Source organism: Lycium ferocissimum, chromosome 4 (genome assembly GCF_029784015.1).
Source record: "Lycium ferocissimum isolate CSIRO_LF1 chromosome 4, AGI_CSIRO_Lferr_CH_V1, whole genome shotgun sequence".
Classification (NCBI taxonomy): Eukaryota; Viridiplantae; Streptophyta; class Magnoliopsida; order Solanales; family Solanaceae; genus Lycium; species Lycium ferocissimum.
Window position 1 is genome coordinate 43,524,422 of NC_081345.1, and position 27,707 is coordinate 43,552,128.

Sequence of the window (27,707 nt, forward strand, 5' to 3'; positions counted from 1 at the left end):
GGTGTTTATTAGTCTTCATGTAAAAGATATTTGAGATTATGTTCACCTATTTCATTATAGCTGAACTTAAATGGAGCATTATGGATGGGATTCTGTTTGTCCTATGAAACTTGATTAGGTTTCTGTTCTTTATTTTTTAAGTATTTATTGGAAAGTGAACTTTTACATATCATTTTTCAGTTTGCTACTATTCAAAGTACTTATTTTGAAACTCAACTGATTTCAAAATTAAATAGATATTTGAGGTTTGACCAAACGCAAGAGGGAAACTAATAGTTTAAAGCTTATGATTTTATTAGAGATGATACTAACGACAGCAAATTTGGAACAGGTAACTAAACAAAGTATTCCCTCATTAATAATTTATGTGACAACTTATTGCTAGTTTGTCAAAAAAAAGGAGACATTTTTATATCTAGAAGCAACTTAATGTTATACTGTTCATTTGACCTTTGGCGTGATAATGTATAGCCATATAAATATTTGTGGTATATTTTATATCACAACTTATAAAAACATTTTTACTTTATTAAATTATATTCCGAATCAAATACCTCATGGAAATTGGAACAAGGAAGTATAAAACAATGCATTTCTTATACTTGGATTATTTTAAACCGCCTCACATTTGCTATTGATTCTAACATAACACCAATCTAAATCTTACATAAGGGTAATTTTTAACCGTAGTCAAAACTAAATCCATAAATCTGGATCATTTTTCAGAAGTTTTTGACACATGAATATTTACCCAACCTACCTAAATCTCTGTCATAGTCAAGTCCTATATGATTCATACTTTCTTATGGGAATTTTCAGTCAAGGTCGATTTTGAAATTTTATTGGCCTACTCTTTGACTTATATAAAATCTAAGCTCGTCCTAAATAGGGTGTCTTGAATTTTTTGGAGTAGCTTTTGATGAGAAGTAACTCATAAATTGTTCTTATTATTTGTCTACTTTTTTCTTTTACACGTCATTTAATAACTCATAAATAAAAGTATATTTTTACTCTATTACTCTTATCTCTCTCCAATTAAATACACTCTAATCAATATTAATTATTTTGAAAAACAATTATTGTTAGGGCAAAGTAGGAAAAACTTAATTAATTCTATCTTGATCTAGCAAATACATAACAAACAAGTATTTTGAGACACTTACTCCTCGGATATTTATAATAATATGGATAACTAATATGGGACGGAGGGAGTAGTGAAGTACACAAGAAAAACAAGGATCAACTAGAGCATTCAATCAAATTCTTACAAATCACATTTACTGATAATAATAAATAATACAATTTTAATTTATATGGACAGCGTTAGACGCCATTTATAAGACGAGCGTGAAAGCAATTTATAAGTGGTCCCCCCTCCGTCCAGGGGCGGATCTACAGCCCATTGCGATGTCTTCGGTAAAAAATTACACTATATAGATAAAGTATTTTTACATATTTTACGTACATATATAAATTTCAAACACTCTGGGTTGGTTTAGTGATTAGGGGATTCAAAATTCACTTTGAGATTTCAAATTCAAGCTTCGAGTACTATATTTTTATTTTTTGAACCCCTCTGAGAATATTCTAAATCTGCCACTACCTCTGTCTCATATTGTTTGTTCACTTTTCTATTTGCACATTTTAAAAAAAATTATAAATAAAAGATATATTTTTATTATTTTACTCTTATTTTTCTTTAATAAATATACTTTAATCAATATTAAGATAAGATGAGAAAAATTTAATTAATTAATTTTTTTAATTTTGTAAATTTGAGATATGTATTTTTAGTAAGGTGGATAAGTGAGCATTTGACAAATGCGCGGCGACACAACAACCGACTCATCTCTTTTAAATAGAGTGCAGCAATTACAATTACACAAATTGCGTGTGTTTTTTGTCAAATTGAGTTGCAAAAATGAGGTCTTCATCTTCATCAAAACAAGGTGTAGATAACAGTAGTCGGGGTATTAGTGGTCACATATTAACACTTCATAAGCGCCTTTACCACGCTCTCAATCTCGGCACTAGGTAAATAAATCCTCTTATTTATTTTTCTTATAACTTTTCTGTCTTTACAATATGTATGATTGTTATGGTTTGACTTATTGATTGATTGATTAGAGATTCATACAACTTGGACCCGCAAGGGTGGCTTGGGGCTTTCATAACGGAAGTCTCAGGTTCGAAACACTTTGCCTACGACAACAGGAGATTTGCTTTCTGGGTTGAGCTCTTCGCACGGGGCTCATTAGTGCGGGTTATCTCTGATGTGTGGTTTGCGAGCTATCATGACAGAAATTGCTTCACCATCGCGCGCACTCGAAGGTAGTGACTGCGGGTTCGCATGTCATAAAAAAAAATAGAGATTCATACAACTTGGGGGGAATTTTCAATTATTGGGACTCCCATGCTTTTTTATGAGGTACATATGATTTTTTTTCTCCTACAAATTGTAATATGTATTGGAGTTCCCAGAGCTTTGGTTCAACATAATCGGCATTCATAACTTTCCAAATTTATGCCTTCTACACTCAGAGGCGAATCCAGTATTTCAAGAGTGCATTTAGTAGGATTCGATCCCACAACCTTAGCACTTCGCCAGTGCTCCATTCGGTCTAGTTTGAGCATGTGTTTTTTTAGTTAATATTAGATATATTTTACGGATTATATATATAATATACCTCGGGTGATCATGTGTTCACGTGACCCATTTTTTATACCTGGATTCGCCCTTGCTTCTAGTCCATTTTTTAGCATTCCCTCCGTCTTAAAAAGATTGTCTTAGTTTGATTTGACATGAAGTTTAAGAAATAAAGGAAGACTTTTGAAATGTACGGTCCAAAACAAGCCTTAGATATTTGTATTGTTTTAAATCATCTCATAAAGTTAAATTGTTTCTAAATATAGAAATGTACCAATCTTTTTGGGACAAACTAATAAGAAAAGTAAGACAATCTTTTTGGAACAGAGGAAGTATTAAACTTTGGAATGTGTGCTTCCTATTTAAGTGGAGAAGGGTAGAGATATGGACTCATTATTTGCGGAGCTTCTAAGCTGGAAACAACAGATTTCTAGGTCATAAGAAAATAATAACGAAATCGAATGTGGATTTCTCCTCATAGTACAACAACCTGGTGTGATCCCACCACACGTGGGGGTCTGGGGAGGGTAGTGTGTATGCAGATCTTACCTCTACTTTGAAAAGGTAGAGAGGCTGTTTCAGATAGACCCTCGGCTCAACGAAAGATGAGAAAGGAAGGCAGGAGCTGATAATTTTGTTTCTTTTTGTATTTAGTCTTGGATTGAATTATTTATGCTTGGTTAGATTCGGCAAAGGCAATTGTGATTGGTTTCGTTGTAATTCGACTAAGAAAGCATATAAATTGGGTGTAGAGAGGAATGGCAGCTGAATATTTTGTTTGCCATTAGTGTTTGTAACTGAAACAAGTTTAGCTGCATTGTGCTACACGACTGGGTCTAGCTAATCGCGGTGTGAAGGGGAAAAAAGGAGAAGACAATTGGTTTTCAATAGGTTGACTAGATTTTAATGCTGTAAAGCAAGACGGAACTTATGCCTGCCAATTAAATGATGGATAAAGGAGAAGCACTTGAAATGCTTAAACCAAGAGGTAAATTAATTAATATGGTCTTGCTTTAAAATGTGGAATCTCGTTATTTTAAGCATGGGTATGATATGGAAACTCTGATTATATACAAGATAGCTATGGAAAGAGGTTGTCTTATGTGCACTAAGAATGGGTGAGTAAGTTTGCATCTTCTAGAATTTTTTTAACATACAAGACCATAACAGTTAGTTCCGGTCTGTGGGCAAACAATTTCGGCCATAACCGAAGTTCAGCAGAGAGACAAATAGGTGACCGTAAGGAAGCTAATAAGAATATAAAATTCTGAAGCCTAGTAAGCATATTGTGTGCCACATTGAGACAATACACCAAGCATACAATAACATGGGTGTGAAGATTTCTCATTGTCAACTACACATATATTGCTTCATCCAAAGTAGCAGCAGCCTTTTGCCACTGCTTGGAATTCGATTGATAGAACAAAATGGACAAATATGAATCCTCTAAAGTCCCGTTTTCCACCACACTTTAACAGCATATCGGAGATGTTCTTCGCCTTTGGATACTCACCACTTGTCTATCCGAAGTAGCTGGAGTTGGCCATATGAATCCTCTAATATTTTTCACAAATAAAAGTCCACTTGCCTTTGGATATAACTGATACGTATGCTTCATTTATCTGAGACAGTGCTGAATTGATAGCTGTAACTTCACTATAACAGAGGAATTCAGGGTTGATAATCAGAGTGAGCATATTTTTCATGATTCCCTTGATATGTGATTGTCCTAAATTCTTTTTCCAGTTTTCCTCAAAGATCAAACTTGAAACACCATTTGCTCCTATGGTCAGTGAAAACTGAAGACATAACAAGCGCATGTTTCTGCTGGGGTGACAATCATTTTAATATGACTCATCCTATTCTTTACTCATTTACTTGTTTCTTGTAGAAATTGCGATGACAAGGGTCAAAAGTGGCATTATTCTGATATTGAGATTCAAAGGCTGGTGGTTCGTTCAGTTGATGCATTTCTTGATAGTATATCTGCTGAATCATTACAACACCAAGTTGTGAAGGTAATTTGTCTTCCACTTACCAACCTTGTAGAAATTTGGAGAACACACGATCTCGTACATTTGTCATTTGGATCGCCTATTATCTGGTGCTAAGAACGTGCAAGAGACAGAAATGAACTACAAATTGGAGATGCATCATGTTCATGCATTTTTTATTAGAATGTTTTGCTTTTGTAAAGCAGAAGATGTTTTATGGAAACCTTTAGCCTTCCTGAATAAAGTTAACTGGAATAATAGATCTATGTGATGAAAATCACACTGAAAGGCAACCTCAGTGTACTAAGCTCGCTATGTGCATCCGGACCACCTTGCTACCCTTGCTTTCAGTGCACTAAGCTCCCGCCATGTGCATCCGGACCACCTTGCTACCCTTGCCTTTCAGTGCACTAAGCTCCCGCTATGTGTATCCAGACTACCTTGCTTACCCCTAAAAAATTTCCTCAGTTTACAGAAAGAGTGATGAAATTTAGGTTGCCTTTGTAACAGCGAGCTTTGATGTTAATTCTCCAGTTGAGAGACCCAACCTCGTATATGTGAATGTGGATAGAAAACCGAAAACAAAGGGTTAGATTCCAGATAGTCTGTTGATTTCTTCCTATGAAAAGAACATAGTTGTGAGTATTCTAACTTGTAGTTACTGGTGCTGAAAAAAAAGAACTCCATCTACCAATACTTGGCTTCTCACTATGTTTTGCCTTCTTTTTTCCTTTAAAAGCATATCTCATAAGTAATTCAAATTTACTATTTTATTTTTGGAAGGCAATATAGACTTTACTGGTGCTATTTCCTGCTAGTTGTGTGATCTCTTGCGGGGATCTATACCTGTTTGAATAACTCTCTGTCTCTGGTATTTTCTTTCCATACCAGGAATCAGTTGGTGACATTGTTGGAGCTGTAGGAAGTATTCTAGCATCAAAAAGTGAAGCCACAATGAGATTGGCCTCAGATGTAGCTGTAAAGATCATCCACGTGATACCAAGTTCAATGCTGCAACCTCAGTTTTCCAATCTCATTCATCCTTTATCATCCTTGTTGAGTTTCCGGCAATTACGAGTCACCATATCTTGTGCCTCTGCCTTGAATTTGATTTTATCAAATCTGAGTTCTAAAAGAGAGAAAGAGGTTTGGGAGATCTTAAAAACCACAAATGTGGTTGGTGATCTAGTCCAGAATGTAAAAGGATACTCCACGGAAAATAAGCCGACTGAGTACTTTCAAGAGATGGCTTCTCTGCTAAGTAAAATTTTGTGGCGTTGGCCTCCTTCTCGATTCCATGTTTGGACTGATAAGAAATTGTTGAATATCTTAGCAACTTTCAAGCTCAACCCTGACTGCTCCATAAGAATCGCTGTTATGCAGCTATATTCTGCTTTAGGTATTCATATATCCTGCGAATTTCTTACCTCTCTCCTCTCTGTAGCTTAGACTCATGATATTGCATTCTTACTTTGGGTGGCAGCTCTATGTGGCAATGGAACTGATCAGCTTTTGGAGGATGGGGAAGGTCTTGTAAAAATTATGGTGGACAGTTTGGACAGTTCAAACCCGTATTCTGTCCAGAAAGAGGGATTAAGACTTGCTCAATGTTTAATGGTAGCAATTGATACTGAACTGTTATCCTCTATCCTGCTTAGGAGCTCAATTTTTGTCCCTCGCTTACATTAATATATTTTGCTAATTGCTCAGACAAGTGAACAAGGATGCTCAAAAATTATTAAATTGTCTTGTGAGCCCATTGTGAAAGCCATTATTACCTTAATGAGTAACTGGAGTTTGGATGCTGGAAAGCTTGCTAAGGGGAAAATGTCCATACTAGTCGAGGCATGCCGTTTAGCTCTGATCGCTCGTTGGGCAGGGGACCACCACTTCTATTTTTGGAAGGCAGGAGTTGATGGGGTTCTTCTTAGACTTCTCATAGGAAATTCTGACACAACTCAGCAGTCTCTACATAGCTTATCTTTACAAGAACAAATCATCAAGTTAGAAGAGGTTTTTGATACATATGTTCTTCTTCCACTGAGACCATATGTTTGGGATATCCTTGGATGCCTTGCAGCGAATTGTATGGAAGATTTCTTCCCCAAGATGCATGGAAATGAGACTTGGTTTAATGTTCTCGTTATTTGTGCATGGTAAATGAACCCAAGATCTTGGTACAATTTCAATTTTCTCCAAGTTTATCTATGTGTTTATATATTCACACACACCACATATATACATACATACACCCACATATGTGTGTGTGTGCACGCTTGCGTGCGTGTATCAAGTTACTTTGTTTACAGTGTGTAAAAGTGTAGAAATCCCTAGTGAGTGTAGTGATGTGAAACATTCCTAATCACTGTGCATGTGCTTCTGTTTGTTTTTGTCTTTGAAAGCTTGGCCTTCGTGGACTCTATCCTCACATCTCGCCAAATTTCTCAAGGGAGTGGTTGTCATTCATCGGAGAGTGAACCAGCATCTAGAGCAGTCCTTATGATGATTTATTCTCCCAGCAAGTACATTGCTTCCAAAACAAGATCCATCCTATCTGAAGTTCTGGCACTAAAGGGAAAGGACTACGTGGGATATTTACTGGATAGTTTGAAAGCCGCATCTTCTGGAAACAAGTTTGCAATACCGAGTAATTTTAGACTTGTCATAAGCTTGATAAGTCTGGCATGTTATTCAGCTCTGCCAAAATATCATAAGCATGTAATTCAGCATGGAGGAATAGCCACTCTGTTGAGCTTCATTAGTTGGTGGTTAGACAATCCTGTCCACCTAAATAGATCTAGTGTGGCTCCTCATGTGCAAAACTTTTTCAGTGAAAGGACTTGTTGCTGGCCTTCTTCAGAAGATTGGGAAGGTGAAGATATGCTTTTACTTTTTGGACTTGTGGCTCTTGGTGAATTGATAAATGCGGAAAATTGCTGTGGCATCTTTCACGATCAGATGGAATTGCGAGCTGCTTTTATAAGAGATATCCAGGATATCTGTATAAACAATTCTAACTCTGGACCACGATGGTACGCTGCTTATATTCTTCGCCATCTTGGATTATATGGTTTTCCAAGTAAGTTCGGGAGAGAATGTCGGGAACTCCTTACTGACAACGAGCATTCTGATGTGGAACTTATAATTAAAAATCAGGAAGCCGTGCATGTTCATGGTGTTGTTCTTCTGGTTAGATGTCCATCATTGTTACCTCCTGAAAAATTGCTTAAAGAGAAAGCATTTGATTCCTCTTTAAAGCAGGAGTCAGATTCATGCAATAAGTTAATCACCAAAGTTCGTCTCTCAGCTCATGTTGATCGACAGTCATTGACAAAGTTATTAGAATATATTTATTCGGGGTCCTTTGAAGCAGGAGAAGACCTTGTGAAGAAGTTGAAAATTTTAGCCAAACATTGCAATTTGCAACCTCTAGTACAATTGCTTTCTGGAAGGAATCCGAAATGGGGAACTCCATTCCCAAGTTTCGACTTTACTTTTGCTCTTGGGCCAGCTGGACGTAATTTTTCGTATGAATCCTTTTTTCACAATTCATTTCGGGCATGTGTATATCGTATTAGACTTAGAGACTTTCTTTGTGTCTTTTTGGTTTAAATTCTCTTCCAGAACTCATTTGCAGGCATTTTTATGTTGTGGTAGGTGCATAGGTACAATAGTTTATTTAGCATGAGGCTGTTCACTGGCTAAGAGCATGTAGACTTTATAAATGGATAACATTTGAATCTATCTTTAATGTTTTAAGTGTGCTTATAGATAAATGCTAAAGACTTTCTAATCTGAGCTGTTGGAATTTTTCTTTGACTTCTCTACTGTGTTAGCTATGTAGAGACACCTCAAGGTGTTATAACATTTACCAATGTGCTTTTTGTATCTTAATTTATCCTGCCTCTCAGTCCTCGAACAGACTAAGATATGACAATTTTCCCTTTTTCTTCTTGCAAATCAGGGATATTATTTTGGAGGCTGAAACTTCCCGACCAAGTAATCAGGAGTGCAATTCTTGCTCAATGTCTGTTTTGCACCTGCATGTTCACAAAGTTATATTGTGGTCAAGTTGTGAATACTTAAGGGCCCTCTTTCAGTCAGGAATGCAAGAAAGGTATCCAAATAGGTTGCTTTATCATAATATGGATTCAAGTTGAAAAACCTGGTTTACTCCATTGTTGGGTTGACTGTAGCTCTAACTCTTATGCCCTTCCCAACCCCCTGTTTTCCTGCATTATGTGCCTTATGACTGATGATTCCGGCCAATATATAGGCTCGAGTAGCATAAAATCAACTGAGTCTGCATAATTTTCCATATATTGGATGCAAGATCTATTTCTTGAATTGAATTCGAAGACGGTTTCTCCAAGTGTTTTGCTGTAGGCAATATTTCTCTCCTGCTACTGCAGATGCTAGGACTGGTATTTACTGATCCTAGTTCTCAGAGTGTCAGATACTCCTTTTTCTCAAGTTAAGGAATGTTGTTTTTGTTTTCTGAATTTAGAATAGGAGGACCATCCAAAAGAGAAAAATAACTCTGTTGTAGATAGGAGGTTATGGAGGACACGGATTTGGGTAGAAGGCTAGCAGGTGGTCGAGCGTTGTCCTACTTGGTCGTAGTTTTTCTGTCCTTTGATTTTTGCTATTGTCTGTTGTTTCTTGTACTTCTATTATCGTATTCTTATGTGGTAGTTACTGCTTCTCTGTTTTTCAGATAGCTTTTTCATGCTTTTTACAGTATTTTTTTCATGTCTTTTATACTGCTTTGAACTGCTTGTCCTTGTGCCAAGGGTCTACCGGAAACAACCGCTCTACCTCCCATGGTAGAGGTAAGGTCTGCGTACATTCTACCCTCCCCAGACCCCACTATGTGGGATTTCACTGGGTATGTTGTTGTTGTTGTTGCTACATTAGCTTTCTCACCTCCCAAATGTTTAGCTGATTCCACGTTTGTTTGGTTTTGTTTCAGCCATTCACTGACCATCAAGGTGCCAGTTTGTTGGGATTCCTTGGTTAAGTTAGTCAGCTGGTTCTATTCCAGTGAGTTGCCTAGACCAGTATCTGGCTGTCTATGGGATAATCTGACTAAGGAGGAAAAGCTACACGAACTCGAGCCCTATGTTGAACTATGTTCGCTTGCTCAATTTTGGCTCTTAGAAGACTTGCATGACAAATGTTTTAGACTGATTGTATCCATTTTGGATTCCTATCAGTACTTGTCTATTAAAATTATCCAGATGGCTGCTAACCTCAATCAGTGGAAACTGATCGAAGTAGCAGCAGAGTATCTGGCCCCTATGTATCATCATCTACGTAACTCAAGTGAGTTTGATGCAATGGATGAGCATCTCATTGAAATTATTCGTGTCGCCTCAGTTCAGTTTTCTCGAAGAAATGGCCACTTGACATGATGTTTCCAGTCAGATTTTATATAACACGTCCTTTTGGACACGGAGAGCGTACTTTTCAGGCATTGACAAGAATCAAGATTGGTTAAGGAAGATTGGTTGAGTTTAAGGTGTTTAGTAATAGATTGGAGGATCTGGTGGCCATACTTCATTATCTGTCCACTCAAGGTGTTGCAAGCAAATGACTTGATTCAGTCTGTTGATGCTTCTAACTCAATCAATCAACAATATTGACTAGCTGTCCTGATAGATTCAAAGCGACTGTGTGTTTGTGTGGACATCGAAATTTTTCTACGAGAAATATACATAGGTAAATGTTACCTTGTACAGCTTTGTATCTGTTAGAGAATAAGCTTGTTCAGTGGTAGACCTTGCTCAATTTTGCTTAGTAGGGAGCATATTTTCCGAAGGAGTTTTAATTCGATGCTGATAGAAGCCTAAGCATTCGTGCATATTTTGCTGCCCCTGCTTTGATTTTACAACTTTGCATCTGTTATAGACGAAAGTACTGTGTGGTGTTAGATCTTGTTCATTTTTGCTCAACCAGAGTAAGGAGCATCGGTCGAGTCGTTGCCACTTGTTGCTGCCCCTGCTTTGATTGTACATACCATAGTCCACATCAAGAACTCAGACAATGTATATATAAATGGAAGTATCATTCTGGTTTAGTACTCTTTTGAGCTGCATTAGCTCTTACCGCGCGTGGGAAGTGTTACTCTTTTTTCCTTCTAGTGTCATCTTATCTTTTACGTTGGCAGAGGGCCTAAATGACTAATGTGCTGATCTTTGTGGTTAGCCTAAATTTGCTGCGAAGCGGCTGGCATTAAGTAATGGGTGTTTTTGATACGACTGGAAGTTATTTTTCAGAATACCTGTTTTTTAGGAAGTCATTTCCTCAAGAAAGATGTCTGTTGTTTATATAAATATATACAATATGTTACCTTCTCAAAAAAAAAAATCATTAATCCGAAACAATTTTTTCTTTTTAAAAAGTAAATGTATAATTCAAGTTAACTGCATCACATGAATCCGTATGAATATTACGGTGCCAGGACAAACTAGCAAGCATGCATGGTTTGCATGACAAGAACATGCATATGAATAACGGATTTAATAGAGGAGAAGACACTAAAATAAAGAGACAGGATAAACAAAGATTAAAGCATTTAACATTCAGACATTAAACCCTATAAGGCTACAACAATAACAACTTTGCCTCAATCCCAAACTACTGGGATTGTTGTTTATATGAATGCTCACTATCTATTTTGTTTCATGAACAACAACGACAACATTCATTCAAGAATGACAACATACAGGGTAGGGTGTACTCAAAGCATTCTAAGAAGTATGAAAAAGGGAATACAGAAATAAAAGCAGCAACAACAACAAAATAGTGCGAAATGGAAAGCAGTACATAGCATTCAAAAGAGATAATGCGATAACTGAAGCTCAATGAAAAACACAGGTGGTAACATATTTCGAATACAGTCTAACCTCTCTATAATAGCATCCTTATATAACAACTCTCTATAACAGCCAAGTTTTAACAACTCTCTATAACAACCAAGTTTTTCCGGGAACCAATTTTTTATGTTATATTTGACATTCTATAACAGTATTTTACTTATAAAAGCAACAACCAACTTTATAAGAGTACACTCTTTGTAAAATTACCCTCATATAACAGCTATATTTTTTTTTTTGTTGGTAATATAATAATTAATCATTTTATAAAAAAAGAATATCCATGATTACCAAGTGTAGCGATTTTGACCAAATATTTGATCCTTTAATACACTATTTATGACAAAATATATCATTTACATATATATATTTTCATTGTTATACAAAGTGTGATTAAGCTTAGAATTTGATAATTAAAAATAAAAATTAAATTTTACGCATCTTTCTTGCCTATAACAAAGTGAAAATATTATCTAAATGTTAATATTGTTATATGTGTATAACAACCATTCTCTATGACAACCAAAAAATTTCGGATCTAATGATGCTGTAATCCAGAGGTTTGATTGTATATATATCTATGAAAACTAACAAAAAAAATAAAATTGAGAAGCAATAAATTCGGAAAGGGAAAGCTAAAATCTAGAGTTAGAAAAATTCTTTTTTTCCTTTAGATTTTTGGCCTTACAAAATGATGAGGAAGTGGTTGTTCAAAATGCTAGACCTCTTATTTCTTATTTGTGAAAAAATATTATTATTATTATTATTACTACTACTATATAGACAAGGAATAACATTTCCTACTTCTTGTTTATATTTTCAGTATTCTTTTTCTTCTTTTTTTTTGTTATTGAAATTAAAGTGGTGGATATGTTCAATTAAACTATATAATTTACATGCTTCATCTTACTCATTTTGAAAACCAATAATAATCAATAACGAATTAGAAAGTGTAGATTACTATTAAATAGAGTAATGTTATTGACGATGAACATAACATTATACGTATTCTATAAATAAAAGTTGTGTTTTTTTAATTTTATTAAGCATCTTGATTAAATTTTAATATCAAAGTTAAATCAATATGCTTCGAATTGCTATAGTTTTAGCAACAATTTGTACAAGGAATTATGGATATACTACCACGAATCAATATATATGGAGTCTCTTTGATACTATATTGAACGATTTGATCTTATATCAACGAAAAAAAAATCTCATCTCGATTAAGATTTAGATAAATTGTCTTAGTATAAGGAGTGAAACAATTTTACATTAACGAACGTCGACAAAATCAAGTAAAATCACAAACAACGTTGTAATATTGTTAGCGACTCATGAAAATTTTAAAATATCATCACATAATAGAAGGCGTTAATGAAATCATAGTGAAAACTATGATAAAGATTATATAAAACAAATATATATATATATATATATATTTAAAATTAATGTAAGATTTTACTTTTGGATAAGTACATGAGGTTTTAAACGTAACAAATCACGTACCAATAGTGACGTATTTGAACCCTACAATAACGTGTTGCTAAAGGTGTAAAATTTATTTTTTTGCTTCAGATATTGACGCATGTTATTTGAAACATAACCAATTTGTGAAACAAAAAGAAATCTCACACAATTTGCGGCCTAAGTGCACATATAACCGATTTTGGAACTACCGTTTACGTCATACCCAACTCATAATACTTAAAAAAAATACAAGTCTACACATTTCGGAGAAACTTCAAAAATGCATTGTTTTACCTGAACTTTAAGTAGAAATTTGAACTGCATTCTTTAAAAGATAGTAGTACATATTACTTTGTTTTTTGTTAATGTTGCAGTACATATACCATAGGGCCCATTTGAGAAAGTGCGCTTTTTTCATGCCCAAAATTTGAACCGAGACCTCTAATTAAGGGAGGACCAACCTCACACGTTGCACCAAATTCTTTAGTTGCAAAGCAGTAAACATTACATTACATAGTAATAAAATAATGTCCAAATAGGCTACCCTTGACACTTTTACCACATTTCACATTGGATCACTTTACATCAACAGCCCACTCGGCCCATTTTATTTATCTTAAAATTTTTCCCCGCCCAGAAACCCGATAAACCTTTTTCGCCCAAATGTACATACAACATCCCATCTTAACCCCTCCAATTCCATCAAACATCTCTATCTGTCATTAGGGTTTATCATCACAGGTGGGTTTCTCAGTTGCCAACAATGGCGAAACCAGGTCGAGCCCGTGCGGCTTCACCATCAGGCTCATCTTCTCGTTCGCGGTCTCGTTCTTACTCTCCTTCAGATTCTCGCTCTTCCAGCTCGCTTTCGCGTTCTCCGTCGCGATCTAGATCCCGTTCGAGGTCAATTTCGTCATCTTCATCTGTTTCTCGTAGTGCCAGTTCTCGTAGCCCTAGTCCTCGCGCTCCTCCTCAGCGACGAAGGTAATATATACTCTCTCTCTCTCTATTTAAACATTTATAAATATGTACTGTAGTAGTTACATAGTGCACTTTTAGTAGTAATTTTCATCTCGGCGAAAAGACCGTTGCCTGTTTTTTACGACATTTTGGTTGTTTAGAGATTTGCTTGCTAATGAAACACATATAGATAGAGAGTACTGAATGATATGCATCCTCAACAACGAAAGTTTTATACGCTCTCTTTCAATGCCATTTAAATATTGTAGTAGTTACATAATGCATCTTTTTATTATCATTTTTCGTACTAATGCGGAAAAATCCCGTTGTATTTACCTGTTTGAGCGTGATATTGGTTGTTTAGAGATTTGTAAAAAACATACTAGAGAACAAATTATGGAGTACTGAATGGAACAGGGCGAAACTGAGAGTCTTTTATAGGCTTTTTGTCACACTAAGGCCGAAAAGCAATCTGCATTTACCTGTTTTAGCGTGATATTTGTTGTTTAGATATTTGTATGCTAGGAAACCACTTGGACAACCTCTCCTTTCACGCCATACAAATATATAGTAGTTACATAATACACTTTTATAGTCATTTTTTTTCGCACTAAGGCTGAAAAGCCCTATGAATTTGCCTGTTTTAACGTGATATTGGATGTTTAGGGATTTGTATGCTAGTAAACCACTTAGAGAACCTCTGCTGTTGGAGAATTAAATGAGTAGTAGTTACATAATGCACTTTTAATAGTCATTTTCCGCTTAGGTTTGCAGTAAGGTCGAAAGGCCCTTGCATTTACCTGTTTTAATATGAAATTTGTTGTTTAGAGATTTGTATGCTAGTAAACCACTTGGAGTTTTGGAGTATTAGATGACATATTATAGAGTACTCGGTTCCAAATGTGTAACGCATATAAATGACCTAAACTTCTTTTTGAATTGAGATGCAGTAGTTGCTGCTGTTAGTTAATGTGTGATAAAGGTTCTATACTCTCTCTTTCACGCCATATAAATATGTGTAGGAGTTACATTATGCACTTTATTAGTCATTTTCCGCTTAAGTTTTGCACTCAGGCCGAAAAGCACCTTGTGTTTGCCTGTTTTAATGTGATATTTGCTGTTTAGAGATTTGCATGCTAGTATAAAACTTAGAGAACAACTTAGAGAGTACTGAATAAAACACAGAGGTTCTGTACTCTCTCTCCCACCATACAAATATGTGGTAGTTACATCATACACTTTTATAGTCAATTTTTCGCACTAAGGCTGAAAAGCCCTATGCATTTGCCTGTTTTAATGTGATATTGGTTGTTTAGAGATTTGTATGCTAGTAAAACACTTAGAGAACCTCTAGTGGTGGAGATTAAATGACAAACTATAGAGTACTGAATGAAACGGGCTCAAATGTATAATTATGATTCATATAACCAACCTCAACTTCTTTGAGTTGAGATGCAGTAGTTGATGCTGTTAGTTATAAAACACTTAGAGAACGTCTAGTGTTGGAGAGTTAATTGACAAACTATAGAGTACTGAATGAAACGGGCACAAATGTACACTAATGATTCATATGACCAACCTCAACTTCTTTGAATTGAGGTGCAGTAGTTGATACTGTTAGTTTAAAACACTGAGAGAACCTCTAGTGTTGTAGAATTTAATGACAACTGAATGAAACGGGCCTAAATGTATGGTAATGATTCATTTAACCAAACCTCAACTTCTTTGAATGGAGGTGTAGTAGTTGCTGCTGTCACTTAATGTGCATATGGCTGCTCGAGTTATGTTAGATTCTTAAGGTTTTATGACATTGAAATGTTAAGGTTGACATGCTACATTCTATGCTAAGGTCCAAGTTCACTACCCTAATTAGGTGTCCTGATGATTTTTATTTTTTTCATTTCTAGGATTTCTTTAGCACGTTAAAAGTTCAATCATGCCCGTTGATACATTAAGAGTGTTTGGTTATTGTATCTTTAGATATGGCAGCTGGTTGAAGTTTTCAGATATTTGTAATCAGGTGGTTGGAAGAACATTGTTAGGCACTATGTTTACAAATTTGGGTATATTGGGCTCAGATTAATTCGGACTCACATTAAAATTGCTGGTTGCTTTTGTTGGTGCTGAGTCTGAGTTCCGACTGTTGGCTGGTTAGATATAGGATGGATAGAGATTCTGTAGTTTTGCATTCCAAACATTATATAGGTCGAGAGGCCAGTTAGAGGCTTATAGCTATCCTCCGTGGTTGTTATTCATAGTTGTTCCGTACCGTTCCACTGTCTGAAGAGTATAAGCTCTGCCCTCTATTTCCTGGGCTGTGTGACACAATTCTTTGCTGTTATTCGTTTCTGCAAGTGCAGATGGTTTATAGTTTGATAATTTATAGCTTTTCCTGCTGCTTTTCTTAAGTTGTCCCAACAGGCAGGTACCAAAAGTGCAAAACTAGACCATTGGTTGCATATGTTTTTCTTTTCTTGCTCTTCTTACATTTAGACAACTAAAAACTGATTGCAACACTACAAGACTATAAAATAGAGTTGGAAACAACACTCCAGGGCGTGGCATAATGGTCAATGAAATGGGTGAAAACCTTGGAGACCAAGGTTCAAATCCAACAGATATAAAAAACGCTAGGTTGATTCTTCCCATCTGTCTAGCATGATATCTAAGCCTCTGATAGGCAGAGTTACGGATACATGTGTTGGTGGGGGAAAGTAGGTACCTGTGGAATAGTCGAGGTGTGCTCAAGCTGGCCTGGGCACTACTGGAAAAAAAAACTGGAAACTAGTTATACTATGGTTAATCTTGAAGACTGGCCTTGTTTTCGTCTTCATATATATTTGTTTATTTGTTATTGTGCTTAGACAGGTTGAAATAGCATGAAAATTTCTTGTAATGCTGCTGTGCTATTAGTTTTCCTTTCCGGCAAAACAGCTAAAGTTCTGCTCCAGTCTTTTTATTGCTGAATGATCCTAACCCTATCTTTTGTTGTTAATATGGTTTTGTTAGCCCTGCTGGAGTAGCTAAGCGAGGACGCTCACCACCACCACCACCTGAGTCTAAGAAAGCTTCTCCACCTCCAAGGTAATGTTTGTTGCTTAAGCTGAGATCCGACTTCAGTTTATTCATTCAAACAACTACACACAAACCTCTTCCAATATTTAATGTGAAATCCTAATTCCTGTTTTCTTGGGAATTGCTTTCTTTTCCTTGGTTTTGTACTTCTCCTCTTCCAAGTGAAAATAAACATACCCATGGTTGAAAATTATGAGCCATTTTAAATGTGGACTCACTTGCATTTGTCGAGATCTTTTTTGGGAGAATGCATTGCGGTTGACTAGGATCACTCAATAAATGATTTCGAATGCTCTTCAGTTCCTTTCCATCCGAAGTGCCCACATAGACGCAAGTGCTGGTAGTACAACATTCAGCCTCCACTTTTTCATCGTTTGATGAATGATGTTACAGTCAGAAAATAAATGCATGACCTTCTTTTATTGGAGTTTGATTGTCTTACTCTTTGCAAAATTAATTTTAGTCAGGCAGGAAAAAAAACCTATCCATTTTGGATGAAGTTGGTAAACACCAATATTTTCTTATGATGTAAAAATGAATCTGCATATAGCACTTTTGACAGATGCAGTTGTAGTTTTTTTTTTTTTTTTTTTTTTCGATGTGTAACACTCCGGATCTGATTCCAGGAAAGTATCTCCTATACCTGAGTCGCGTGTGATTCATGTGGATCAGCTCAGCAGGAACGTCAATGAAAACCATTTGAAAGAAATATTTGGTATGTTCAGCACCTCTTTCTGATTACTGAAGTGCTTATCTGCCAAAATTGTAGAAATGATAGTCTAAGCTATGGCTGGAAATTTCAACCGATAACCCATCAACCCGGCCAGAGTTCATTGAGTTGGGCTGATGACTGGTATATAGACGGATCAAGATGGACTGAGCCCACAATTTCTCTGCATAGATATATGTTGGTATGTGTTGGACCTAGTGGCCTTAGGGTTTCTGACCATGCCCACTGATAATTTTAAATCACACATAATACATGCTGAATCAATTTGTGAGTTATGATTTGAGTTGGACCAAGCTAATCTTAACCCTCACATTTCAGTTTGTTTTTTCCTTTCCCCCTAAATTTTTAATCCTTTAAGTATCCACTGAAATGCTAATGTCAATATGTTATTCCCGGAAGAAATTGGGGTGCAATGTAGTTTATTTCTCCTTTTCTGGATTTGTTTCCCTATGGAGAAATAAAAATCTGAGAAATATGAGGATGCATGATAATTTTCATATCAGAAAAGTATTCATGACGGACAACAAATGCTTTTACTTTTAGAAATCATATAATACTACTGCTAAATTGTTAATAAATTCATTTCAAAGAAATGCATATTCATTTGGGCAATGAAGATGTCTAATTTACATGTCGTGGACTCTTAATTTCATAAAATAAAAGGAATGTGACATTTTCCTACCTCACAATATTGTTTATATTTGTGTGGTTCGTAGTTTTTCCCAGTGAATTGTTTGGTGATAAATCTCCCATAGTTCTTACTTAGTTCTCTGCTTCTCTAATATCAGAATCGTGGCCTCACTTACCTGATTTTTTTTAATCAGAATCGCGATCAAAGAAATGAATCTGTTTTGGGCAATAAAAGATAGACTATGTACATATCATAGAGTCCTAAAAGCTTAGGAATATGAGTTGTTCATATCTTACTAATTGCTTATTATCCCACCCGGTGGGATTATACTGGGTATGTTGTTGTTGATGTTGTTGATCCATACTGGGCACGTGACCCATGACTAACCCAGCACACAATTTCCTGCCAGCAAGCAAGGGATTTTCATTATTGTGAACCTGTTATTACCCACTAAGTATATCCAACTCGCTCAATTTCCACCCATAAAGGTCCATCCTTTTATAGATGATGTTCTTTCTGTTTACCTAGGTAGTTATATGTCATACGTTCTAGTCTAACTCTGTCATTGCAAGTTAGTAACAGTTTAAGGGAAGAGAGAACTGCTATTTTGGAAGCCAGTGTATGCTTGGTATCCTCATGGCGACTGAGTCTTTTTCTCATTATTTTGGTTCTCCCAGAAGTAGTTAGTGTAAGCAAGCCAATCAACATGCTTGTATGGTGTGCTAGTTCCAGTGCATATCAATTCATGTAAAATAAATACATGGGCATAAAAGAATGGAGCAGAATTGCTCTGAAAATAGTATCTCCAGGTCTACAGGATATGGTTGACTGAATTTCATCAATTAGTTGATTTGAATACACCGGCACGGCAAGATGAATTTGCTCTGTCTATCTCACGGTCTTCATAATGGTTAATGTGTATAACTTTTCCTTTTGCAGGTAATTTTGGTGAAATTCTGCACGTGCAGTTGGCCATTGATCATGTTGTAAGTTAACAAGTGCCATATTCGTTAGACGGTGTACAGCGTAGCGTATGTGAGATTTTTTCTTCTTTCTAATATTATAAGAATTTACTTATTGCAGGTTAATCTTCCAAAAGGTTTTGCTTATGTTGAGTTCAAGACTAGAATTGATGCTGAGAAAGCCCAACTACACATGGATGGTGTATGGTTTTAAGATTTGTACATTCACTTGGTAACTGCATCCAATCATTTAGATTGTTGAAATGGGGGACTAACTAACATGCTTCTTTGGTGTTAATGCAGGCACAGATTGATGGGAAAGTAGTTCATGCCAGGTTCACCCTGCCAGAGCGGAAGAAGGCTGCCTCACCTCCAAGGGCTGTTGCAACTTCCTCTAGAAGAGATGCTCCAAGAACTGATAATGCCCCTGTTGATGTGGAGAAGGATGGACCAAAACGGCAACAAGAGTGTATGATGTCCTTGTCATATTAGGAATTGTTCATTGTCTGTATGATGCATTGTTTAATCTGGTTTATTTTGATATAATCAGTATCTCCTCGTCGGAAACCTGCCTCTCCACCTCGGAGGTCTCCTATGGGACGAAGAGGATCTCCTAGACGTGATCCAGATTCTCCTGCTCGTCGACGTGCTGACTCTCCTATTCGCCGTCGAGCAAATTCTCCTTTTAGGCGTGGCAGTCCACCTCCCCCAAGGAGGAGGCCCACATCTCCCATTAGGCGCCGTTCACCATCTCCTCCACCAAGACGTCATAGGTCACCTCCTAGGTTCGGTATTTCATATTTGCTTTTGAAATTTTGATGTGGACCTTTACTGATTAAATCTTCAGCAGGGGCTCTCCCAGAAGAATTCGTGGCAGTCCTGTTCGAAGACGTTCTCCCCTTCCGCCAAGGCGACGGTGAGTTAGTGTTTTGTTTTCATAAACTGGAATAGTTGAAATAAATGATGATAATATCTTCTCCCTCACTCCATAACTAGAAAGTCCTTTAATGTTTTGCATAGTGCTGTAGGGATAAGGTTCTTTAAACTGTTAAACCTTTGTGGTAGCATATACACTGTGGAACTGCTGTTTTCCCATGGTGGCGGCAATTGTTTTTCTTGTTAGTTGTAGTAGTACTTGTTATACTAAAAATATAGTCAACTACAGCCGGAACTATTAAATATAGTCAACTACAGCCTGAACTATGTAAACACAGCTTTGATTTGTGTTTTCTAACGCACGTTTATTACTGAAAGTGGTAATTCATGGTATCGTTGTCTTTGTTTATAGTTCTCCACGACGTGCTAGAAGTCCACCCAGAAGATCTCCGATTGGTCGTCGGTCTAGCCGTTCACCTATTAGGAGGCCTATCCGTTCACGATCAAGATCCTTCTCTCCTAGGCGGTAATGCATAAATTTGTATCATTTTTATCATTAAAGTGTGGTGGCTAATTAAGGCAAATTTTGTTTCGTGTCTTTGGATTACTTGTCTGTAGTTTTCCTTTTATGCTCCCTCATTTTAAACTTACATACTTGTGCCTGGCCACTTCCTACATGGCATGTTCTGATGCCTGGTTTTTTCTCTTGGGTGTATCTAATCTCCACCACAATATTGTCAGACATAATGATATTATCAAGGACCCGTTTGGCCATGAGAATTATTCACTTTTTCTGGATTTTTTCCCCTACTTTTTTCACTTTATGGTTTTTCTCCATAAAAATTCCAAAATTTGGAAAACAACCAGAACCTTGTTTTTCACTTTTATGTTACTCAATTTTTACCCTAAAAGTTCATACAATTTTTTTCACTGGTCAGAGGCAATTTATGTTGCTCAGTTGCTCTCCAATCCAACAAACATTGAACATCATGTGCTAAAACAAAAAAGCCTTTAAAAGAAAAGAAGCAGGTGGGAATTTTGCAACAAAGTCATATTTAGAGATGTTATATTTTCTGTGTACACCAGTAAGCTTCCTAGTTGCAGCCTTTTGATGGAAAGAAACCATCAGTCTTGAGCACTCCACAAGCTGATCTCGAGTATAGTTGCTATATTTCTTGCACTTGTTATGTTTATTAATTGCTTTGGGTGGTTTTGCTAGTTTTTAGAATTAGGGGTACAAATCATATTTCATGTTTTTTAGAAAAGGTACGTTTCAACAACCAAATATTATTTGCAAAAACTATGGCCAAACACAATTCCAACTCCAACAAGTTCAATTTTTTTTTTTTGGGTTTCTATGGCCAAATGCGTACTAAATTTCATAAAGAATTTCATTTCCTGTTTATATGAACAAGTAATATTTATTTGTGAACCCTTCATATATAGGGGAAAAGGTCCAGCCGCAAGACGTGGCAGGTCATCATCTTACTCTTCTTCTCCCAGTCCTCGCAAGGTCTGTGTTTGGAACTCTATTTTAACAAACTTATCCGTTAGATTCTTTGTTTTTCCTTTGGGTCAACCCATTAGATTGTTTGACGTTGATATAATTTGCTGATTGTTTTAGGGAGGACCGCGTAAGATTTCAAGGAGTCGCAGTCCTAGAAGGAGGTGGGTTCAGTTTAATCTCTTGTTAGTTTGTACAATAGTATCTGTTTGTGTGCTTGCCATTGTTTTGGATTTATGAATTCTTGCTTTAGTTGGTCATTCAGATGGTAGGTTTTTCCTTACAATTAGAGAAAACTAAACTTTAGAGCTAAGACACTTAGGTAGATAGTATTGCAATTTCAATACAGAAATGCCTGAAATACCTGAAAACGACTGAGAATTATCTTATTATTATGTTGTCGGTTATGAGATGCTGGTGCTTCATCAAATTGCAGGCCTTTAAGAGGGAGGAGCCCCAGCAACAGTGACAGCAGCAGTTCGCCCCGTAAGCCCTAGGTTGTTGCTCGTGCAAGGAAGCCCTATATATCTTACGACATGGGCGCTAATGGGATCTCCTCTTAATGGATGAGCTTTGTAATCTTAATTCTGCTGGAGAAAGAAGTCCATTAGGACACACCCTTCATCTCACTTGATTACTTCCTTTGAACGTATGAATGCGAGTTATTTTAATGGTTGTATACTATTGTCCAAATTCACATTATTGTGGTTGGTTGCACTGCTGTGCTTCATAGGTCTTCCCACAGAGTTTACAGTTACCAGTTTCAAAAAAGTGAAAAGGAAGAAGAGAACATTAGAAGATGAGTCTTGCTCGTTTAGTCAATGCTAACTCGCGTTAAAATTCATTATTAGGTTCTGTAAATTCATGCGATAATTGGTTCATTAGATTCAAATCAAATATTCATATCTTACTGTGTGCATAGAATTGGGGCCTTGCACAATGCGAGAGATCTTCATATAATACTTCCAATAAGTATATGCAGAATTTGAAAGAAGATAAGTGTACTATTGTAAACATCCAAATGCGGGAGCCTAAGGCCCGTTGATCTTTTATTTTAAGTCAAAATACATTATGCATTACTTTTTACAGAATTAGTGCTTAGACTATTAGCAAATGTATAACTAATCGTTATATATATAACAGGTACCCGTATAACTCCCGCCAAACAAACTACCCTGGATCTAAGATCTTGAATTTTTTTTCGTGACCCATAAACGCTAAATAAGCAAGGTTAGTCACGATGAAGCTATTAGTATTAGTCACCAGACCATCTCCATCAAGTTTGGGTCTAAACAGAACCGATCGACTTCTTTTTTTCGAAAAATCTGTGACCTAGCACATTGATAGTTGAGATGATCTCGAATTTCTGTGTTGTGACCCAAAAACGCTAAAAAAGCAAGGTCAGTCATGATGAAGCTATTAGTATTGATCACCAAGCTATTTCCCCCAAGTTTGTATCTAAAGGGAGCCGATCATGTTATTTTGAAGAATCTGTGAACTAACACACCAAACACTGAGATAATCTTGAATTTATGTTTTGTGTCCCAAAAACGCAAAATAAGCAAAGCCAGTCATGATAAAACTATTAGTATTGGTCACCAGGCCATTGCCATCAAGTTTCGATCTAAAGGGATTCAGTCATGTTATTTTGAAGAATCTGTGAACTAACACACCAAAAGCTGTGATGATCTCGAATTTTTATTTCGTAACTCAGAAACACTAAAACCGCGTCGTCAGTCATGACGAGACTATTAGTACCGGTCACAAAACCATTTCCATCAAGTTTGGGTCAGAACGGAGTCGGTCAATTTTTTTTTTGAAATGTATATGGACTAACACACACCGAAGCTGAGATGATCTCAAATTTCTGTTTCTACACCAAGAAACGCAATTAAAAAAAAAAAAGCGAGGTCAGTCATAATGAAGCTATTAGTATTGGTCACCAGATCATTTCCACCAATTGTGGGTCTAAACAGAGCCGGTCAACTTTTTATTGAAAAATTTCATTGACTAACACTCACCGAAAGCTGAGATGATCTCGAATGTTTGTTTCGCGACCCAGAAATGCAAAAAAAACTATGGTAGTCACAAAGAAGCTATTAGTATTGGTCACCAGGCCATTTGAACTAAATTTTGATCTAAACAGAGCCGGACGATTTTTTTTTAAAATTTATGGACTAACACACACCGAAAGCATAAATGACCTCGAATGTCTGTTTCGTGATCCAAAAACGCAAAATAAGCGAGGTCAGTCATGACGAAGCGATTAGTATTGGTCACTAGGCTATTCGTACAAAGTTTGGGTCCAAGCGGAGCCGGTCGATTATTTTTGAAAAATCTATAGACTAACACACATCGAAGCTGCGATGATCTCGAATTTTCGTTTCTAGACCGAGAAACGTAAAAAAAGTGAGGTTAGTCTTAACGAAGCTATTAGTGCTGATCACCAGATCATTTCTACCAATTTTGGGTCTAAACGGAGCCGATCATCTTTTTATTGAAAAATTCATGGACTAATAACACTCACCGAAAATTGAGATGATCTTGAATTTATTTTTTGTGACCTGAAAACGCAAAAAAACGAGGCCAGTCATGATGGAGCTAATAGAATTGGTTACCAGGACATTTCCACAAAGTTTGGGTCTAAACGGAGCCGATCATTTTTTTTTTTTGAAAAATCAATGGACTATACATATCAAAAGCTGAGATGATCTCAAATTTCTATTTCGTAACACAGAAACACTAAAAACGTGACGTCAGTTATGACGAAGCTATTAGTACTGGTCACCTAACCATTTCCATCACGTTTGGGTCTAAACGGAGTTGATCGATTTTTATTTTTTTTAAATATCTATGGACTAAGACACACCGAAGTTGAGATAATCTCGAATTTCTGTTTCTAGGTTAGTCTTAACGAAGCTATTATTATTAGTCAGCTGGTCATTTGCACCTATTTTGGGTCTAAACGGAGCCGATCGTCTTTTTATTGAAAGATCCATGGAAGCACCCAATGAAAATTGTGAAGATCTCGAATTTATTTTTTGTAACTCAGAAATGCAAAACAATGAGGCCAATCATGACGAAGCTAATAGTATTGGTTACCAGACCATTTCTACCAAGTTTGGGTCTAAACAGAGCCGGTCAATTTTTTTTTATTTTTTTTTGAAAAATCAATGGCTAACACACAACTGAAAGTTGAGATGATCTCGAGTTTCAATTTCGTAACTATGAAACACTAAAAACGCGACGTCAATCATCACAAAGCTATTAGTACTGGTCACCAAACCATTTCCATCAAGTTTGGGACTAAACGGAGCCAGTCGATTTTTTTTGAAATATTTATGAACTAACACTCACCGAAAGCAGAGATGATCTTGAGTGTCGGTTTCGCGACACAGAAACGCAAAAAAAGCTATGTCAGTCATGAAGAAGATATTATTATTGGTCACCAGGCCATTTGAACCAAATTTGGATCTTGACAGAGCCGGTCGATTGTTTTAAAAAAAATCATGGACTAACACACACAACCCTATGACTCAGAAACGCGAAAAAACGAGGTCAATCATGACGAAGCTAATAGTATTGGTTACCAGGTCATTTTCCCAAGTTTGGGTCTAAAAGCAGGGGGTCAATTTTTATTTTTATTTTTTTGAAAAATCAATGGACTAACATACCGAAAGCTGAGATGATCTCGAATTTCTATTTCGTAAACACTAAAAACTCCACGTCAGTCATGACGAAGCTATAAATACTGGTCACCAGACTATTTCCATGAAGTTTGGATCTAAACGGAGTAGGTCGATTTTTTTAGAAATATCTACGGGCTAACACTCATCGAAAGCTGAGATAATCTCGAATGTCTGTTTCACGACCCAGAAACGCAAAAAAGGCTAAGTGAGTCATGAAGGATCTATTAGTATTGGTCACCATGCCATTTGAACCAAATTTGGATCTAATTAGAGTCGGTCGATTGTTTTTGAAAAATTTATTGACTAACAAACACCGAAAGCAGAGTTGATCTCGAATGTGTGTTTCGTGATCCAAAAACGCAAAATAAGTGTCACTATTGCATAGGCTATTCATACAAAGTTTGAGTCGAATAGTATTTTTGAAAAATCACCTAGCACTATTCATACAAATTTTGAGTCTAAACAGAGCCGGTCAATTATTTTTGAAAAATCTATAGACTAGCACACATCGAAGGTGAGATGATCTCGAATTTCCGTTTCTAGACCGAGAAACGAAAAAAAGCGAGGTTAGTCTTAACGAAGCTATTAGTATTAGTCACCAGATCATTTCCACCAATTTTGGGTGTAAACGGAGCCGGTCGTCTTTTAATTGAAAAATTCATGGACTAACACTCACCGAAAGATGAGATGATCTCGAATGTTTGTTTCGCGACCCTGAAACGCAAAAAAACCTATACCAATCATGAAGAATTTATTAGTATTAGTCACCCGGCCACTTGAACTAAATTTGGATCTAAAAAGAGCCAGCCGTTTTTATTTTTATTTTTAAATTATGGACTAACTCACACCGAAAGCAGAGATGACATCGATTGTCTATTTCGTGATCCAAAAACGCAAAACAAGTGAGGTCAGTCATGACGAAGAGATTAGTATTGGTCTCCAAGTTATTCATAGAATGTTCGAGTCTAAACAGAGCCAATCGATTATTTTGAAAAATCTATAGGCTACACATATCGAAGCTGAGATGATCTCGAATTCTTGTTTCTAGATCGAGAAATGCTAAAAAAGCGAGGTTAGTCTTGACGAAGCGATTAGTGTTGGTCACCAGATTATTTCCACAAATTTTGGGTCTAAACGGAGCCGATCAACTTCTTATTGAAAAATTCATTGACTAACACTCACCTAAAGCTGAGATGATCTCGAATGCTTGTTTCGCGACCCAGAAATGCAAAAAAACCTATGTCAATCAAGAAGAATTTATTAGTATTGGTCACCAGGCCATTTGAACTAAATTTAGATCTAAAAAGAGCCGGCGGATCTTTTAAAAAAATTTATGGACTAACAAACATCGAAAGTAGAGATAACCTCAAATGTCTGTTTCGTGATCCACAAACGCAAAATAAGAGAGGTCAGTCATGACGAAGTGATTAGTATTGATCACCAGGCTACTCATACAAAGTTTGGGTCTAAACGGAGCCTGTCAATTATTTTTGAAAAATCTATAGATTAACACACATCAAAGCTGAGATGATCTTGGATTTTCGTTTCTAGATCGAGAAACGAAAAAAAATGAGGTTTGCCTTAACGAAGCTATTAGTATTGGTCACCAGGCCATTTGAACTAAATTTTGATCTAAACAGAGTAGGTCGATTTTAAAAAAAAAATTATGGCCAAACACACACCGAAAGTAGAGATGACCTCGAATGTGTGTTTCGTGATCCAAAAATGAAAAATAAGCGAGCTCAGTCATGATGAAGCGATAAGTATTGCTCACGAGGCAATTCATACAACGTTTGAGTCTAAACGGAGCCGGTCGATTATTTTTGAAAAATCCATAGTCGTTACACATCGAAGCTGAGATGATTTCGAATTTCCGTTTCTAGATCGAGAAACACAGAAAAAGCGAGGTTAGTCTTAACGAAGCAATTAGTATTGGTCACCAGATCATTTCAACCAATTTTGGGTCTAAACGGAGCCGGTCGACTTTTTATTGAATATTCATGGACTAACACTCACCGAAAGCTTAGATTATCTCGAATGCTTGTTTTACGACTCAGATTCGCAATAAAACCTATGTCAGTCATTAAGAAGCTATTAGTATAGGTCACCAGACCATTTGAACTAAATTTTAATCTAAACAGAGCCGGTCGATTTTTTTTAAAAAAATTTATGCACTAACACACACCGAAAGCAGAGATGACCTCGAATGTCTATTTCGTGATTCAAAAATGCAAAATAAGCGAGCCGGTCGATCATTTTTGAAAAATCCATTGACTAACACACATCGAAGC

The 27,707-nt window shown here is 36.4% G+C and overlaps 2 protein-coding genes across 8 annotated transcripts; both read left to right on the forward strand.

Moving 5' to 3' along the window:
* The first annotated feature begins 1,821 nt into the window (after nucleotides 1-1,821).
* On the forward strand, nucleotides 1,822-10,726 carry LOC132053142 (BTB/POZ domain-containing protein At1g04390). Of its 4 annotated transcripts, none has more exons than XM_059445006.1 (8): nucleotides 1,822-2,034; nucleotides 4,539-4,665; nucleotides 5,533-6,040; nucleotides 6,125-6,258; nucleotides 6,352-6,797; nucleotides 7,044-8,168; nucleotides 8,606-8,758; nucleotides 9,614-10,726. In XM_059445006.1, the coding sequence occupies exons 1-8, from the start codon at nucleotides 1,922-1,924 to the stop codon at nucleotides 10,053-10,055; spliced, it is 3,048 nt and encodes a 1,015-aa protein (XP_059300989.1). In that variant the 5' UTR covers nucleotides 1,822-1,921; the 3' UTR covers nucleotides 10,056-10,726. The 4 variants fall into 4 exon arrangements, with proteins under 4 accessions (XP_059300989.1, XP_059300992.1, XP_059300991.1 ...); XM_059445009.1 differs by having other exon boundaries at nucleotides 7,044-8,158; nucleotides 9,614-9,753; XM_059445007.1 differs by lacking the exon at nucleotides 1,822-2,034 and adding an exon at nucleotides 4,318-4,336.
* Nucleotides 10,727-13,651: 2,925 nt separating this feature from the next.
* On the forward strand, nucleotides 13,652-22,429 carry LOC132053144 (serine/arginine-rich splicing factor SR45). 4 transcript variants are annotated; one of them, XM_059445010.1, is made up of 12 exons: nucleotides 13,652-13,973; nucleotides 16,959-17,033; nucleotides 17,651-17,739; nucleotides 19,325-19,371; nucleotides 19,469-19,549; nucleotides 19,651-19,816; nucleotides 19,898-20,132; nucleotides 20,195-20,263; nucleotides 20,636-20,749; nucleotides 21,670-21,736; nucleotides 21,848-21,891; nucleotides 22,164-22,429. In XM_059445010.1, the coding sequence occupies exons 1-12, from the start codon at nucleotides 13,753-13,755 to the stop codon at nucleotides 22,222-22,224; spliced, it is 1,269 nt and encodes a 422-aa protein (XP_059300993.1). In that variant the 5' UTR covers nucleotides 13,652-13,752; the 3' UTR covers nucleotides 22,225-22,429. The 4 variants fall into 4 exon arrangements, with proteins under 4 accessions (XP_059300993.1, XP_059300995.1, XP_059300996.1 ...); XM_059445012.1 differs by having other exon boundaries at nucleotides 19,898-20,120; XM_059445013.1 differs by having other exon boundaries at nucleotides 19,898-20,120; nucleotides 20,198-20,263.
* The last annotated feature ends 5,278 nt before the right edge of the window (nucleotides 22,430-27,707 follow it).

What these genes read in the sequence shown, in the direction of transcription:
- LOC132053142 (XM_059445006.1), top strand. Translation starts at nt 1,922, where the DNA reads ATGAGGTCTTCATCTTCATCAAAACAAGGTGTAGATAACAGTAGTCGG. An exon ending in CCAGCTGGACGTAATTTTTC is followed by an intron (nt 8,169 to 8,605) that starts GTATGAATCCTT and finishes CTTGCAAATCAG; the next exon opens with GGATATTATTTTGGAGGCTG. An exon ending in CAGTCAGGAATGCAAGAAAG is followed by an intron (nt 8,759 to 9,613) that starts GTATCCAAATAG and finishes GTTTTGTTTCAG; the next exon opens with CCATTCACTGACCATCAAGG.
- LOC132053144 (XM_059445010.1), top strand. Translation starts at nt 13,753, where the DNA reads ATGGCGAAACCAGGTCGAGCCCGTGCGGCTTCACCATCAGGCTCATCT. An exon ending in AGTTGGCCATTGATCATGTT is followed by an intron (nt 19,372 to 19,468) that starts GTAAGTTAACAA and finishes TACTTATTGCAG; the next exon opens with GTTAATCTTCCAAAAGGTTT. An exon ending in AGATCCTTCTCTCCTAGGCG is followed by an intron (nt 20,750 to 21,669) that starts GTAATGCATAAA and finishes CTTCATATATAG; the next exon opens with GGGAAAAGGTCCAGCCGCAA.